The 18,499-nt window shown below is 37.7% G+C and overlaps 3 protein-coding genes across 6 annotated transcripts in view; 2 read left to right on the forward strand and 1 right to left on the reverse strand.

The window, feature by feature from the left end:
• Positions 1-3,527: 3,527 nt before the first annotated feature.
• On the forward strand, positions 3,528-5,960 carry Blos4 (biogenesis of lysosome-related organelles complex 1 subunit 4). Of its 2 annotated transcripts, none has more exons than XM_011142884.3 (4): positions 3,528-4,032; positions 4,105-4,176; positions 4,271-4,492; positions 4,572-5,960. In XM_011142884.3, exons 1-4 carry the CDS (start codon positions 3,949-3,951, stop codon positions 4,662-4,664), a joined length of 471 nt encoding a protein of 156 aa, XP_011141186.1. In that variant the 5' UTR covers positions 3,528-3,948; the 3' UTR covers positions 4,665-5,960. The 2 variants fall into 2 exon arrangements, with proteins under 2 accessions (XP_011141186.1, XP_011141187.1); XM_011142885.3 differs by having other exon boundaries at positions 4,575-4,730.
• On the reverse strand, positions 5,140-14,185 carry Taf11 (TATA-box binding protein associated factor 11). Of its 3 annotated transcripts, none has more exons than XM_011142896.3 (7): positions 11,438-11,557; positions 10,849-11,001; positions 10,510-10,769; positions 10,350-10,437; positions 10,137-10,233; positions 9,923-10,057; positions 5,140-5,305 (listed from the first exon to the last, which is right to left on the reverse strand). In XM_011142896.3, the coding sequence occupies exons 2-6, from the start codon at positions 10,993-10,995 to the stop codon at positions 9,924-9,926; spliced, it is 726 nt and encodes a 241-aa protein (XP_011141198.1). In that variant the 5' UTR covers positions 10,996-11,001; positions 11,438-11,557; the 3' UTR covers positions 5,140-5,305; position 9,923. The 3 variants fall into 3 exon arrangements, with proteins under 3 accessions (XP_011141198.1, XP_011141199.1, XP_011141196.1); XM_011142897.3 differs by lacking the exon at positions 5,140-5,305 and adding an exon at positions 7,203-7,397; XM_011142894.3 differs by lacking the exons at positions 5,140-5,305; positions 11,438-11,557 and adding an exon at positions 14,041-14,185 and having other exon boundaries at positions 9,613-10,057.
• Positions 13,888-18,499, forward strand: part of trc (Serine/threonine-protein kinase tricornered) — a 144,774-nt gene continuing 140,162 nt past the window's right edge. Inside the window, exon 1 of the mRNA XM_011142887.3 lies at positions 13,888-14,424. Coding sequence (XP_011141189.1) covers positions 14,423-14,424 — 2 coding nt within the window. The 5' untranslated portion in view covers positions 13,888-14,422. The remainder of the gene's footprint in view (positions 14,425-18,499) is intronic.

Raw genomic sequence — 18,499 nt, forward strand, 5'->3', positions numbered from 1 at the left:
AATGTGCACTTTGAAGCAGCTGGCACGACAAATTCGTCTCATTTGGAGGTCTTTACCGAACGAATACGCGGTCAACTTAGTGGAAAGTATGCCTCGGAGATGCCAGGCAATTATCAATGCCGGTGGTGACTGGACTCATTATTAATGATATAGCGTTTTTCTTCTCATGGAGTACAACAAATTCATGTACTTAAAAATCACTAAAAATAAATTTTTCTACACATTAACCCGTACACGCTCTTACTTTACAGACTGTAGTGGAAAGTAGCCTCGGAGATGCCAGGCAATTATCAATGCCGGTGGTGACTGGACTCATTATTAATGGTATAGCGTTTTTCTTCTCACGGAGTACAACAAATTCATGTACTTAAAAATCATTAAAAATAAATTTTTCTACATATTAACCCGTACACGCTCTTACTTTACAGACTGTACGTGTCTACACTCGCTTGCGACTACGCAACGAAGAATTCGTCGTATACAGCGAAGTTGCGTAAATTAGGGGAACATTGCACAATTCTGGGCGGAGAACAAACGTGCGCCAGACCCGGAAAGAAATTCGATATAATCGCGATCAAATTGCGCTACGCCGCGAATTCCAGCGAATGCAGCGGCTACCAGTGATTGACCGTCGATGTTGGTAACGTTTACGTCTTCAACGCTTATTGGGCTCGTAGTCATTTAATCAGCGAATCTAAATAGGTTTGCAGAACAATTGGCACACTTTTTCGCTTCGGAATGCTGGACGATGTTCAACACGGAAAGACGATCGTTCTCAGCAGTTTACTTTTAGCTAATTAATCAATTTTAGGAAATACTTTAGGAAAATAAGGAAAAGTTCGACTCATTTCGCGTAAACAAATGTATATGCACACGCCACGTCACTCTCTGAGAAAACTCTATGGAGAAAAAATCTAGTTGAGATAGCGTGACAAAATGAACGAACCAGACGCATTCTGCTCAAAGGGAACGAATTTCTGCTACTTGTGAAGTAAATTCGGCTTCAAGAATCAGAAATCCTGTATATTTCGACTAAAATATACGTTCGGTTTCTTCATCCTTCATATTTCATGTATTCATTCGTTTCACTCATACCAATGTTAAACCGATCTTTTCCTGCGAGTATAAACAGCGTAATTTTTTTCGGAATATATATTTTATATTCATTGAAATACATTTGTAACTGATTGTTCAGTTATAAGTATAAAAATGCGATTTAAAATAAGAACTCGTCGGAATGACTGATTAAATAATTATGACTGTATTCCTATTACATGATGTATTATTGAAAGCGGATGCATTACATAAAGCGGTGTTCTCGTTGAAAAATGACGAATGTTCGCTGATTATTGACAAAGTACTCCTTTTACCGATCCAATCGCAGGAATACTTTTACTCGTTCACTTTGAGAAAGTGTATATCTGGCTGTTATGATCAGAGGAACGTATGTAATTTTCGTCTCTACGCTCGTACCTGCAAGTTTGAGCAGCATGCAAATAATTCTGGTTGCAACAGCCGACCGCATATACGTACATTACGTCGGAGTGAACGTCGATTGCCCGATGAACGAGAACGAGGCGCAATAGTGCGACTTTTTGCCTTTCCTTTGCGCTTCGTCTTTTCTTCCGTTCCAAGCGCACAAACACTTGTAACGCGCAAACAGAAGAGCGCATTCCAACGCGAGAATTGATGCCGCACCTGTGACTGTGTGTTATGTCGGAGATTCACAAGACGATCGGGGGACACAGTCTGTGATGATTATTGCAGCAAGTTCGATGCTCGCACAAAAGTTTGTTTACCCGAAGCACAATTTCCTCCGTTTAAAAAGCTCTCCTTCATCTTGAGTTCTCTTTAGCCGAAAAACAAAAATTCACGCTCGTAAATCCCCACACGTGAAATCTACCTTTTATGGATGAAACTTATTGCATAATTGAAGTCAATAGGAATCAATATACGTCGTTTTTAGTAACATCGCGAATCATAAATATTTTAAAAACGTAAAAAAGTACACTAATTTAAAATTAAATTGACACTTTTTATGTAACTTAGTGGCGATTGGATGGACGATCGAGACATCGAAATAAAAAGAATTATTTTCTTATTTGACTTTTCTTGACCTTAAATGATTATCATATAATAACTGATAATAACAGATAATAGAAGATAATGTTTGCTACTTGCATTATAAAAATTAATAAAATTGCTTCATAATCAAGTTTTACATATGCATGTTTAACGAGAAAAGATGATATCTATATTTTTCTAACAAAAACGAAAATTATTCAAATGTCTTTAATTTATCTCTTAATCATTTAACCTTGTTGTGTCCATGGCATAGTTGTTTAATGCAGCATAACAATAATACCTTGGTTATACATTATAACTTGTATTTACAAGTCATCATCGTGAATTATCGATGCGATTAAAGAAACAGCAGAGGTTTCTACAGGATATGAATATGCTAATTATTGGATAAATATCAAATGTTAACGTAATTCTCTTATATATCACTTTTTTCGAAGTCAAAAAGGAACATTATTCTTTTGCGATATACTCACTGGACGAACTGAGAAACCATGCGAAAGTGAATTTGCTGCTCGACGTTAATAAAAGTATGTAAATATATACACAAATATGTGTATATATTTTAAGAGAGTGTATATATTTTAAGAGTGTGTATATATTTTAAGAGTGAAAGTATACCAGATATTTATAAAACAAGACGTTTGTTACAGCAGTGATTAACGAGTCCACGATCAATTAGGTTATACTATCTACGTCATTAGTCGAACAGTAATAGTAAATTTATTTTGAAGTTCACAGAATAAACGTTTATTTCCTCTATCTTGGATCTTGCAGCTGCAAAAAATCTCACTGCTACATTCCGGTTCTAAATTACCCTTTTTTGCTACAAGTGGATACTCACGTATAAACTTTTTCTTCTTTTTTTTTTATTTGGTCAATAAGTATCTTTGCGTAGGTTTCCATTACGTAGACATAAATTATATAAGACGCACACGCGATATGACGAGCAAAATTAGTGTGCAAATACTTCGAGCATATTTCCCAAAGTATTTTTATTCGAATAATGTTAAAATAAATATTAAATAAAATATTAGAAGAATACTTGTGGTATATATTCGGTAGTATATTTTCTAACCCGATCTTAGTAAATATGAACATTTGCGACATTGGTAACAACTTGATATCGCATAATATTCTATTATATATAATATGCTATTCGTCTATATTTATCACTTACATTATGCTGAATATAAATATATCCGTCGACTGATTAAAGAGTTTTTATGTTTTCAATCAATATCTCAATCGTAAATCAAAAGTCATTAATTCAAATCGATGACAAATGATAGATTCGAAATTACACGATGCGATGGATCTTCCTAACTGCGCATGCGTGACAACATATATGGTCTGTTCTTTATAGCTGCATTGTTGAACTGGTGCAATAAGTTAAAGTGAGACAAATATAGGTCTTTTCACTCTAGCTTATTGCACCAGTTCAGCAGTGCAGCTACAAAGAACAGACCAATAATCTGCTCTTACAGCTACACTTTCTGTTTCAGAAATGAAATAGCTATATGCACGCTCAGACTTGGAAAAAAGTAGGAGAGAAGGTATGAAGTCTACAAGGTGCTGAACTGAAACGAACAGATGTGCACCAATGTGCACTGTCTTTTGTGTCTTTGATGGTGAGAAAGAAAGAGAAGAGAGAGAGAGAGGAAAAGGGAAAATTCAAGTCGAATTAATGTTACGCGACCACGATTCAGTGTTCTCTTTTATTCGAAGCAAAATGTCGAACATATCCGCATATGTTTAATGTCCTTCTATGTGATAACAAGTTTCACGTGTATATCTGTTACGTTTCATAACCTATATTAATATATTAACATATTTCTATTTAATCGTTATAAAAAAAAATACGGAATGTCATCATCACATACGACTGAGCTGACCGAGCAGTTGGTTAAAGATTATTCTAATTACGCAAAAGTCAACTGGAATGACGAGGTGCGTTTAATTTATTTAACATATTGTATCTGTTATATAAAGCAGCAAATAAACAATCTTTACATGTTTTAGATGAAAACATTCCGTGATATTATCGAAGATACATTAATACGCTTAGAGGAGTTTCAGTTTATCATTGCAATGGTTAGAAAAAATAAATTATTGTGATCAAAGCAACATTAATAATCTGCTTGCTATTGTATTTGTTATACTGTATGGAATATTTCTAATCCACCAGGTGGAGAGTGGAAGTGCAGAATGTATGCAACAACATCTTCCAAAATTGCAACATGTGAAGGATAGCATGGCAAATCTTCGCAAAAGAATAGATGCTCTGGAGCATGTTGTTGCAATGGCCAATATGAACTTAAACACATTAGAAGCTGCTGTAGATAAGGCAGAAGCCGAACTGGGTGTGTCAGATAGATTATTCAGCATGCTGAACCCTTTATCATTTTTTGTAAGTACAGTAATTTGAATATATATAATGTGTTAACATATTAAATAAAATAGATTTAATTGTGTTTCTTATATTTCAGAAGAAGACTCAGGAGCCTGTTGCTTCTAGCACCATGCCAATATACAAATCGCCACCTATTTACAGGTCTGATGATTATTTTCAAAGGGACTAAGCTATGAATCCGTGAGAAAGGCATAGCTTTTAATGTACCTGCTGCTAGACTTTAGAAAAATTCTCTGCAAACCCAGATAAATCAGTTATATCTAGTTACATTGCTATAAAGAAGAAAGGACAGTTGAGCATTGATGGATACTTGTTTTTGTGATACAAGTTCACCAAGCCCTACAGTAATCAGCAGTTATTCAGAGTTCAAGGTTTTATTCTCACTCACTTTTCTCTCACGGACAGTTTAATCGCCAGTTGTACAATGAGATCATCTTGTTAAATTTCTAAATTACTAAAATATCCCGTAATGATCAGTCTCGTATACTTCACTGCATTTTCTGAATCATAAATTTCCCTTGTGTTTCTTGTATTACATAGAGCATAAAATTCCATAGATAACTAGTGGATAAGATCATATGTTTTTTAACGGTAATGTTATTACAGTCGTTAAAATTATGTATAAAAGCACACTAACATGCGGCGGAAGTGCAAGTCTTGAACTGAGCTTTCTTCTCTCCTAGGTAAGAATTTCCTCTTGTGCAATGCTTCTATCTCATGATCATCCCTGTCCTGCAAAGGACGTTGCATTTGGATTGTCCCACTTCTTCTGGGAGTCCCATATCTTTGGTTCTCTCCTACTGTTCTTTCCTACCGAAATAACGTTATGTTGGTTATTCATGATTATCCAGTTGTCACCTCATGTCAAAGCGAATTGTGAACGATCGATGAATCAAACGGAATTGTTTTCTCCTTTCGAAGATGCACAAGTTATAATTTTATAAATAAGTAAATAGGAAACAAATCCACGTCATCCTGGAAACCAAATCAAGCAAGTAAACTGAAAAGATCAAGCATATTTCAATTCGATTACTAATACATCCACTGTTTCTCGGGTGGTTAATAATTGATCATCGGTCAACTGACGTACAAAATGAGTTGTAAGCATAACTAGTCTGCGGAGAAATTTCCACCCACTGCTCACAAATACAGTTTTATACGCGCTCAGTTGATTGGCATTGCGGACAGATAAACTGTGAACCGGTCTCGGAGAAAGTCACCATCGATGACTCGTGGTCGCGTGACTCGCGCCGATTCCAATGTTTCTGTCTCGTGTGGCTGTATCCCGTAATTTAATCACGTGAAGTGTTTTTGTGTAATCGCTAATAAATTTAAATTCCGCCGATTCACCCGAGGCGTTATATTGCCACAATGATAAAACATTAATTGGACCGCTAACTTTATGACCCGTTACTAAAAGCAATCAGCGATTGAAAATAAAAATTTTGATGAATTGTGAAAATGCTGTTGTGTGTATATATATATATGTGTGTGTGTGTGTGTGTGTGTGTGTGTGTGTGTGTGTGTGTGTGTGTACATATCGTATATATATTGTAAACATTTTTTTACGAAATGTCGAATTATTTCGTCAATTGTACAAGTGATAACATAGTGCGATATATGTGTTTTCCACTAAGATTCCTCGCTTTTAATGTATCGATGTATAAAACATAATTTATAATAACCTGTAATTAGGTCAATCGAAAAAGGATCGATTTGATTTGTGATAAATAACGTTATGTATACGTAACATATTACATATATCAAGACGATTGTTTGGCTGATAAATAATTTGTTTCCACTGAACGTGCAATACAGCCAAACTTAATTTAAAAATTGAACCGAACTTTTTCATTGATATTCAGTACTTTTTAATTATGTATACTTTATTATACACGATAGAAATCACATTGTTTACTTGCACGTTTCACTTGCATCTTGGCATCGTCGTCACCTTTGCGAATGTCACCTGCCTCCTGTTGATATAAGTTTTTCGTCGGACCTTATTCGGTTTAATTTCCAGCATGTTATCGACAGTATTTGCTACATGAGCAGGAGTAATATTTGATTGCGTGGTGATAAATTCCATATTGCCTCTTTTAAAGATTGGAATTAAAATATTTTTTTATATACATAAAAGAATAAAGACAAACAAAAATTTCGCGAATTGTATTTCGGTAATCACCTGTAAAAAATAGAAGTATAACAAAAAAACCAGAAATCAGCCAAATTCTCGTCGCTGAGATATTTTTCATGTCGGCAGTTTTCTAATAAAAAGGATGTTATGTTATGATTTATTCTCTATAATCTGACGCAACAAACGACTTATGTTACGTACACCGTGATTATAAATAGTCCTCGATATTGCCCTTATGATCTACAATAAAGTCATCGTATACTTCTTATTCTATTATATTATATAGTATTCTATTATATGTAACATTTTAATTTATAATAACTTTAAAACAGAATGTTTAATATCGAATGTAAATGTATGTTAAATATAGTAATATATATTTTTCCATTCCGTTCTGCAAATAAGAAATTCAAGCATTTATATAATAATTCCACCCCAATACCTAAATACGGAAGCAAAGCAGTCGCGCGAGAAATATCATCTTTCGAAAGTCAGAAGCGAAGATATTGTTAAATATTTAAAAGTAATATATATTTATAAAGATCGAGTCCTCATAAACAACAGGCGATGATTAAGATTTGATGCCAAGCCAGCCAAGGAAGCCTTTCGTTTCGCAATCTTTCATACGGCAACTTCTCATCTGCGCTTTCTTGAGACCTTCACTGCAATTGTCAGACAGGCAATGTCGCCAACGAACCTGTCGTCCTTGCCCACAAGTTACGCTACATGCACTCCAGTTATTCCAATCATCCCATGTGTCGAGATCTAAAAAGATGAGAGCAGAGAACAGGATTTTACATATTCGTTACGTGATTGTTAGTTATCACTTGTATCTTTCTCGTTAATGAGTGCGGCTTCCTTCGTGACGGCATTGCGTCTCTTCTCCTTCAATCCCGTTTTCTTTACCGCGATGGCCCGCCGATGCGTCTCGCGCGATTTGCGATGTCTCATGGGACGTTGGTGAAAATTTCGCTCATGAGCAAGCAGCTTTCGCCGATAGATCGCATCAATGCTCGTGCGAAAGCGCGAGCGTGAGTCTCTCTTTTCATTTTTGCGATAATGTTGTGACATTAACTTCTTACTTTGCACCTGGCATCGTGCGAACCATTGTGAAAAATTCGCTCTTAATGTAACGAATATAGAAATCTTGATTTCAGAATCGAAGCTAATATTCACCTTGTTTTCAAACACAAACCTGTAATTTCTTTATGACAAATTGTTGATCGGAGTGGCAACACGACTGCGAGTGAACGTCCAAGTAATAATTTCTACCATTATTGTTGAAACACATTGAATTAGTGAATAGATATTGTGTCAACCGAGATGCCGATTTCATTTATATATTCTCGTCCAAATATTATTGTAACGAACTGTCGAATTGTTTCACAAGTAATAGTAGATAAATAAACTTCGGCAATTTCGTCTGTCTTGTCGATTGCTCGTGGCAAACGTTGCATTGCATTATGAATAAAAAATTTATGCGTTAAAATAACATATTTTATGTATATTATAATGATTGACACTTCCAGCGCAGCAGTAATTGTTAGTAATCTGACAATTTTACCTTTTGGGCTCATCGTTCACCTCAGTTGTGAATACAATTACACAATTTTGCGGCATACTAATCGCAAATGCTCCAACCGTGTAAAATTTCGAAAATTTTACAAATTCATAAATTGCACGATCGAGGTAAATATTAAATGTCATCAATATTAACGTTAATAATACTCGCATATCATGTTTTTGTCGCACAATGATGAACGCATAGAAATATCGAGTAGAAAATTTTCGGCTAAATTCAATATGAAGTATTAATAACATTGATACATCTTCAGACGTAATGTTCTGATTTTAAACAAACTCACGTCTTGGTAAATAAAAGCAAGCTACTTTGTAGAGACTATCGTATATTTATTTTACATCTACAATTTTTCGTCTTTATAGCAATAATTTCATATTTCTCACTTTGTTTGCTTTTAGATTGTCTAGGCTATAATTTAACTATATTTACAACATAAAAGTGACTAATATTTTTATATATATTGTAATTATATCAAGAAATTTTGGAAGATATACGTTCTGATATAGATATACTATGAAATTTCATAAAAAGAAACAGGTTTATGTAGAATATAATACTAACAATTTTGCGATAACGAATAAATACAATGAAGACAAGATGATATAATACGTTACATTAATTACTACTTAACTATTAGAATATGTGTATGTATATTCATGTATCATACAATATATATAATATATAGTATGTATTATATATATATATATATATATTAGAGATGTGCGAATCAAGAATTTTTATGTCGAATCGAATCGAATCTCATTTTTTTAATTCGAATTCGAATCGAATCGAATCTATGAAATTTCATTCGAATCGAATCATTAAAAAATTTAACATGACTACCAAACATGCACATAATGATGGAAGGTTTTAATATGAAAGGGGATATTGATACTGTAATATCATTTTAAAATAAAATATATATTTAAATATTTAAAGTAATTTATAATTAAGTTATTAATTATAAGTTAAGTTAATTACAAGTTAAGGGTTCAAACATACAGGCCCAGATGTCTCGTTTTGTACTTGATGCATGCAACTATAATGCACGCTAATATATTTGATTCATAATTGAATCTTCGATTCGAAATTTTCGAATTATTCGGATTCGAATCATAGGGATTCAGATTCGAATCGAATCGAATCAAATTACATTAGATTTGATTCGATTCGATTCGAATTCGAATAGTTCGCACATCTCTAATATATATATATATATATATGTTTGTATCATGTATATATATTTATATATAATTCATAATGAAATACATATATGATGATCATATTTGTTCTATTTGTTATTTACCTTACATATGTATTTTGAAAATTTTAAGAATAAGAATATTTAAAATTCAGGTATCGATAAAATGTGCACACAATATAAAAAATATACGCAACAATATACGACTTATTCTACATGTATATAAAGGTCAAAGCATAAATCGGATATATGTAGTAAAATAATTGTATTAATAAATTTCGACTTACTCATTAATTACTTATTAATAATCAAGTATATATATATATATTTACACCATTTGAGTGTCAAAAGTAGATGATAGGTTTAACATGGAAAGCTTGAGTCTAACTGTAGCCTGATTGCTAACAATATTTTACAAACGCACATTATACTGTTAAATTCTAATGCCGGCAGGCCTCTGTAAGAGAAGCATTGTACTAATATGTCAATAATATCAGAGTGACTCACATTACAGTCTGAAGAAAGCTTTGTGTGCTCGACCATTTGGTATTTGGCCCTGCAATCTCAATCTGCGAACAGCTTCTCGTAGATGTTTTGGTTGTAGTGGTCCGGTTTCATCGTGACGTTCCATAACATCCAAAGCTGTACAACAATCGGGATAATTTAGAGCTGTATTTTATTTCAATAATAGAATAAGCTTTATCCAGCAAAAGGATCATACCTTCCTCAACGATCTCGCCAACGAATACTTTGGCAATTCCTGACATTGCTATTACAACATTCTGAGACACTGAACAACCTGTTATTGTTTGCATTATCTGAAATATGAACCGTCAATATATCACATATGTATCTTTCTCGAATTACAGGCAGCTGTTTTCTTTCAAATAATAACTTTCTTCAAATAATAATAACTGAAATTAAGATACAATACCCTTTTTATAGCTGCTTTTGGAAATGCAGCGCGTCTATACATCTCATACCTATCCAACTGATCCTCTGTGAAATTAGATACTAATACTCTGTTAAAATAAGGATGTTATTATCAAATATATTTTCAAGACAGTATATATTCCATATATATTTAAACATACTGCATCTTTTCTCGTTCTTCTTCTTCTAGTTCCTTCTTACTCTTTTCCTTACTCTCTCTTCTCTCTTTAGAACTGATTGGCTTTGCACGTGGTATCATGATATCATTACCAAATATATCTTCAGGCATCTGTTCTTCTTCCTTTGCCTCACCTTCATGTTTTACAATTTCTATTTGATCCTCTGTAATTGGAGCCACAGAATTAGGTGTCATGTCTTCTGTGTCTGATTGTGACTGAGAACTCATCGCATCAGATTCTGCCTATGGTATTATTAATTTTTCTTAAAATATTGTTAACATACAGAAATTATGAATTTTAACTTTTAAATATTATTTATACCTTAATCTGCATACTATCAACATCCATAGCGTCGATATCTTTGGATGCTGAATTTTGCAAAGGATTATCTTTGTCATCTTTATCCTCAACATCAACATTATGTTCACTTTCATTCCCGGAATCTTCCTTCCCAAAGATATTTTCCATTATAACCTATAATGGTATAATGGTTCAATAAGTATTGAAAATGCACACGCATATATATACATATTTGCAAACATATTTATAAATATGTCATGTGTATATGAGTATATATTAGCAAAAAGATATCTTGTAATTTTGTAAGATATCATTGTCATAAATGCAATATAAAACACTAAACTTTTATATAATTTTTATATGTTTTTTGTCAATACAAGATATTTAACGATTGAATATTATACATCATAGCAATGCAATGAACAACATTCTATGTATTGTTTAAAAAAAATATGGCAAAAGTGAGTTTATTTATACACAATCGCTCAATGTTAAAAAGTTACATTACGTATATAAGACGAATGTATATAACATCAGTAAAAATATCGAATTTCAACACCGTTTATTCGTTTACTGAATTTCTACGTTTTATCAAAATAATAACGCCTACTTTCTGTCACTTAATCCGGTCAGACCACGTTAATAGATATTGTTCGCACAGTGAATGTATACGACTATAGAACAGCTGTTTCTAACTCGATAGTGACGTCATTGACGCACGGTTACATTTCTACTACGATATGTAACGCCAAGTTCGTAACGTGTATGTATTCTTATATTGTGATGTAAAACGTCACATTTGTGACAAATTCATATAACGTCATATTTTGTGCAACTAAAGACGTGTAATCGTAAAACAACCTGTTGCTGTCGTTGTATGTTACAAGCAATATTATTTAGATTGTCTGTCTCGTCGCGCACGTCCGTCCATATGCAAGTAGAACTTATCAAGTGAGTAAAAAAGTCTTTCATCATTTCGTAAACAACCACGTAAAATTTTGAGTTACTAATAAAAGAAAATTGACGAGAAAGTTATTAACTTGATGCAGTAGAATGAACTGCTTAGATTCATGTAAAATGAAATTTTACAAAAAAATGTCTGAATCAATCGACAGTCTCTTGGCAAATGCGCAATTTATATATAAAATAAGCTCCAATATTTGTATTAAATAAAACACTGAGAGAAACTTTGTTTCCACATAATTAATGTTTACTTTCTTTTTGAACGTACATTCCTGCTACACTTTCATCGAGTGCACTAAAGGTGCGGTCCAGTCACCGCTACAAATGCCACGAAGCGTTTTTATTTCTCTCTCTCTCTCTCTTTCTTCATTCGAATTCGAGAGAGAGAATAAGAAAGAGAAACGCTTCCAAACACTTGTAGCGGTCATTGGACTGCACCTTAAGTGCAGTCACCGCTCATCGAGCACTCACTGAGCACTTCCATCTGATTGGTATATCTTTCAAAATCTAAAAGAACGGGCCAATTAAATCGTGAGCGCTTGACAAGCGGTATAGTACTAAGCGCACGCATTGGTTCCGCCATTTTGAGGACACGCGAATCTCAACCAATGAGAGAAGATCTACGTACGGTCAGATTCAGTATTCAACGGACGCCAGCTCGGACTCGTCAAGGCGTTCTGTATTTTCGCGATTTGGACTCATCTCAGATTGAGTCTCGCGGGCAAATTATCACCGGGAGTACCGAGAGTAAGTGTCGTGCGATTGAGTCGTGACAAAAGATCCGCAAATAGCTATCGAGAACGAGTCTCGTAGTCGCGCGCGATAAAGCGGCGCGCGATTGCCAGGTTATGGTAGCTCGGTAGTTCAAACCGTCGGTAGTTCAAACCGTTTGACCAGTTACGAGAGTCTTGCGTGAATTATTTTCAGCAATATGGTGAATAAGTGAGTGAGTTTTGTGTGGTTCTCGTGTGGTTCGCGAAATATCCTCAATCAAGTTCGTCGAAAATGTTCGGTATGTCGCTGTACAGGGGTGCCGGGAATTCCGAGTGAAGTTACGCGCGTATCGATATTTCGAGTATATTTCAATCGCCGTATATATACACCGGCGGTCAGTGACAAACGGATAGAACGAGCGTTGAAGCGGATTCGCCAAGCCGCTCCGAACTTTTCGAGATTCGTTCGAAGAGAATCTCGATCGTAGGTGAATCATCATCACCGGGAGTGCCGAATACAAGTTGTCGCGTGTGTGTCGTTGCAAAATATCGCCGAGTAGCCGCGGGAAGTTGATATTTCGCGGACGGGAGTGCTGAAAATAAGTCCCGCGAGTATTACAGCGCGGTATCGTTGAAGATTCGCAGAAAGTGAATCTTGCGGAATATTTTGCAGAACGAATCGTCGGGACGAGTGTCGAAAGTCTCGCGCATGTGTTGCAGTATCGTTGAAGATTTGTGGAAAGTGAATATCTGGCGAAATGAATCATCGGGTGTGGCAAAAGCAGATCTCTCGCGTGTATTATAACGTAAAGTGTCGTTGAAAGTGAGTCCGAGTGAGTGCCAGCGGTCCGGATTAAATACCGCTTTTTACCAGGATCTTCGCGCTTACTAAGGATCACGACGACGAGGGACAAGTCGGTAAGTCCAGTTACAGATTACTTAATCGAATTAGAAGTAGAAAATAATCTCGCTGGAATTCCGTGGACGCGTATCTATGAATTACCTAGACAACAAGTAGCATATTGTCGCGTGTATACATCTACTTCATCTCGGCTGCGGAACTAGAAAGAATCAGGGCTTGTATGGAATCCTCGAAGACAGTCAATAATGTCAGCCGCGCTCTCATATATCCCTCTTTCTATTCGTGACTATTTCGCTGGCGCGAGAAACAACCGCGCGAGAACATTTCTGCCCAATCCGGGCGCTCCTTCACCGATAAGATCTCTGCTGCTCGCGGCGCGGTGCGTGGCTCACCATCGAAAACACCGGCGCGGCGCGGCGCGGCGCATCGTGTTGTCGAGAGAGGACGCCGGTCGTCCATCAGTTACGCATGCCGGCCGCGCGGTGGCGCCGGCTGGCCGTGGCGCGGCGCGAGACGGGCGAGCAGACAGGCCGTCGACGGTGGTGTCGCGACGCCGTGCCGAGTATTTGTCAATATCTGCCTGCGCTCGGGATTTTCGGCGTCCTGCGTGGCGAGCGCGCGTGCAGCGCGCCAACGTCCCGCGTCCGTGCTTCATCGTCTCCTCGTGTTACGTACCTACGTATGCGTGCGCGGATCCTCCTGCCGTGTCGCTCTCTCGCTTCACGTTCGCGTCTTCCCCGGTTCTCCCGTGAAGAGGGGCTTCCTTGTCGCCTTGGCGTCCACGCGAACGATCGGCGAAGCGCCTGCTGCTGCGAACCTGGCCGAGCGCGGGTTCGGGCCGAGTGCGCGTACAGGCGCGCCGCGCCGTTCACGCGAGTGACGATATCGCCGAGGGGGTAGGACAACGAAAACGACCGCAACGACGGTACACAGTGTACGACGCATCTCGCGGATAATATCGTGACAACAGCAATCGTAGGGAGCGCCGCGACGTTGTGATACCTAAGCCACGGAGCGTCCTCCTGCCCACGAATGTGGTCCACGACCGGGTATTAAGATGTGAGTTCATTTGCAGTATACAATACCGCGTGTCTCTCTCTCTCTCTCTCTTTCTCCCTCTTTGTTTCTCTTCCTCTGTCTCTCCTCCCTCTCTCTCTCTCTCTCTCTCTCTCGCGCTCTCTCTTTCTCTCTGGTAGTCGCCTCACTCTCGCTTTCTCGCTCTCGCTCATTCGCTCGCGAGCACAAGCGAGCCAAGATCGTGGACGGGTTGTGGTGAGCGCCCTATGAGAGAAAGGGTTTCGCTGACGGCCGTCGCGCTCTCGGCCACGGCCTCGCCGACGTATTGTTATAAACACAGACCGGTTCGCCATGCAGCAGAGCCCGTGCTGTACAGTCTTTTGCATACATGTGTATATGCGTGTATACTGGGTGCTACACAATCGGCGGAAAGATAGTCGCGTAGCGTCCTTCGTTTTCGCGATACTCGGAGCAAACGTTTCGGTCGTAGGAATTCCGCCGGCTTTTTTAAGATTTCAACACTCGACGCCATATCAACGATTAAACCTTAAGTAGGGTGGAGAATGTCCTCTCTCTCTCTCTCTCTCTCTCTCTCTCTCTCTCTCTCTCTCTCTCTCTCTCTGTCTCTCTCTCTCTCTCTGTCTCTTTCTCTCTCTCTGGCTGGACGATGAATTGTGTTCTTCGTGATCTCTCGTCGTGAGTCTCGCTCTCGAAATTGGAATATCGCTCTGAAAAATTAGCGATTTGTCGGCAGATATTTGAGCTAGCAAGTTTCCACGATGTTTTCGGAGGAACAAGCTTTGCCTGCCCTCCGTCAATTCTCGGACACCCCGTACACGACGTCGCCTAAGCTCGCGTGTGCATGCGCGTCGGTGTGAGTGCGCGCGCCGCTGCGTTCGTACAGTCTCGACACACATGCTCCTCGTTTTCTCTCTCTCTCTCTCTCTCTCTCTCTCTCTCTCTCTCGCTCGCTCGCTCGCTCGCTCGCAGTCCGCTCTTCCCCTACTCACAATCGCCCCTCTTGCTCTAGCGCCGTATTTAAGGGGATATACGTGACAGGTACGTGCGCACGAAACCGGTCAACCGACACTTTGGATGCCGCTTTTTGCGAAGGGCCGATTTCTCCCCTTTCCTGTCTCCTCTCCGCGGTCTTCACCTTTCCGTCGCAGTTTCTTCTGGTATTAGCCGCGATTCGCTTTCGCAGAAGTGTCTCACATGAGCGGAGTAAGATGAGTAGATTTAGTTGTTATCGTCGTTATCCGTTATCCAGGGTAATTCGACTAGATTGGATCGCTCTTTGACTAACTCGATGATCACGCTCGAACTGCACATAGTTAAATTAATAGTGACATCGAATTAATATGATATTAACTGTATCAATGTGTGTGTGTGTGTGTGACATTTTATCTTATACAGTCTATATAATCTGATTTTAAACGATATTGTGTGTTAAGCGTGTGAAGATGTTATGCATATATAGTTAATTATTTATTCGCACCCCGATATATCTAGTAATAATCTCTCTCGGACACTTTTCGACTCGAAAAGAGTTGTCCGCGTCATCGCGATCAAGTCATTGATGAAATGAGTAACTTTGATGCGAGAATTGATTACATTGTAGCATATCATGAGAAATTTGGAATTTTCAGGGGCGTTTCTACATCGATCTGAAAGCGCACGTGCGCTTTCGCATCGAATCGAGTCAATCCAATTTAATCGATTTGGCCTCGGATCCGGCAGGCGGACAAAAATTAAGGCCGGTCCACACGGAAACGTGTCTAAGCGAGGCCGCGAGGTGAGTCCTCGCTGGTCGGCCCTTACCTTCGGACCACCCTGGACGCGTATATATCTCGAACGCCGCATCTACCTGTCGACGTATAAGGCGTGTTGTCTGGGGGGATACAAAACTGAAGGTGGACGGTCGTTGGCCGCGAGAGAAACGACCTGAGTCTCGTACCGAGAGATTGAGCGAAATAGAGAACGGGAGAGTGAGAAAGCGAGCCTGCTTTACGACGGAGCTACGCTCCGTCAATTCTCTCCGCGGGCGTTTTCAGAGGTGTGGTGGGAAAGCCGTGATGAGATGATCGCGTCGGGGCCTGTACGTTGCGTTGTTCGATTCGTACTTAGACATTGAGCGCGCCTAATGCGCGACATTAGAGACACGAAATTAATAACAGTCTTGTCCTGTTCGCGCGATGTTGCGCGGCATAAGAAGCGAAGTCCCCGTATAAATCAATGCATGCACGCGCGCGTGCATAATTTGTGCGTATGCGCGATAAAAAAATTATTTTTATTACCCGTGAGATTTCTGTTTTCCCTCAAATGGTCTCTTTTTGTCAGTTTTATGCATCTTCAGTTATGGCATAACATTGTGTCCGCCTTGTACCCTAAAATATGTCTCGCTGAGACAAATTATTGAGAGTTTTGACTTTCTTCATAATAGCTTTAAAGTTCTTGATAAGACAGTTCTACAACGGAATCAAGTGCTACCAAGTTGACAGAGTAAATGTGTAAATAAGAAATATTCAAAATGAATTAAACACATACAAGTATTACACACCGCTCAGGACATAACAATAATTTTAATTCATATTTTAGATAATGGAATGAAAATCTTGCTGTATTTTCTCCTACTAATGAAACACTTACTTCAAATTATTTTGATCTCTCTCTCTCTCTCTCTCTCTCTCTCTCTCAACTTGATATTTCTATCGCAATTTATTAGTAACATCATTTTTGCATTCTATTTTATTTATAAATCTTTAACAGCAAGAAGAACGACTGCGTGTATGTTACTCACATGCCTAGTAATATCAACTTTCCGATAAATCCTCCCTTAACCGTTTGAGTCCCAAGGAGCGCGATCGCGCTGTTCAGATTTTATGTCGAGAAAACCCAGTACATTTCGATCATTGTGGACAACTGACGGTGCGTTACCGATTGTCGAAGTCGCGCGCTCAGATTTACTGAAGCAAGTATATCACACCGATCCTTTTAATGTAAATAGTACATTTTATAATAGGTAGAATAATACTATAATAATGCAATAATACATTACAAAATAAAAATTTTTATTTCATTGTTATCTTCTCAATAATTTTTATCGAACAAAACTTGAAATATTTATAAATTTACAGTACGCATATGTAATAATACAGATGTATTTTATAAAATAACGAATTACAAATTAACAATATTTTTGTGTTATGAACAAATAATTTAAATGGAGAGTAACAATTATAATTTGTAACATCGGTGTTTATCAAAACATGTTGGATGGATTCCTTTTGCTTCGTTGCTCCGTTGCTTCGTCTAATCATTTTGAAACACACAATTATTAACAATGAGAAACACTTACGCAAGAATACGTCCGATCGCTTTGCAAACTACAATAAATGTGACAGAGCGATGAGAAAAAGACGAGAATCGCGTTACCTAACAAATACAAGAAGCGGTATTGGTCCGATTGGGATTCATCGATGTAAAATAAACAAAGCGCTATCGCGCTGCTTGGTATTTCTCGACCTAAAATAAAACAAGCGCTATCGCGCTGCTTGGGTCTTTTCATACTCATTTATAGAAAGCGCGGTTGCGCTGTTTGGGATTCTTCGACAGTGTTTTTTCAATACCCCCTGGGACTCAAACGGTTAAATACCTACGATTCTTAGAAGCGAAAATGTCGATGCAAGAACTCGACGGTTCCTATAAAACTCAATCATCAAACATGATGATCCACGTTTCGTGGATCACATATCGTTTATTGGATGCCTTGTCTTCACATTCGCTTAGATGGCGTGGTAGCGAATCGAAATATTTTACTTGCATCTGATTTGCCTAAAGATATGTTAAAAACATAGATATCGAGAAAATTAGTTATATTATTTCTGGTTTATCTAGTTATCTAGAAAATTATCTAGTAACATTATCTATGTATATAGTAACATTGTGTAATATTCCAGTAACATTACCATATATATACATGCATACATCCATTATGCATACATGCTGACCCGCATTCCATACATGTATTTCTCATTTCGTACATGCATGCATCCAAGTACTTCTACAAATCATAATAGATTTCTCGCAAAAACATAATCATATATCGGGACCAGTT

This window comes from Harpegnathos saltator, unplaced genomic scaffold (assembly GCF_003227715.2).
Source record: "Harpegnathos saltator strain DR-91 unplaced genomic scaffold, Hsal_v8.6 scaffold220, whole genome shotgun sequence".
Taxonomy (NCBI): domain Eukaryota; kingdom Metazoa; phylum Arthropoda; class Insecta; order Hymenoptera; family Formicidae; genus Harpegnathos; species Harpegnathos saltator.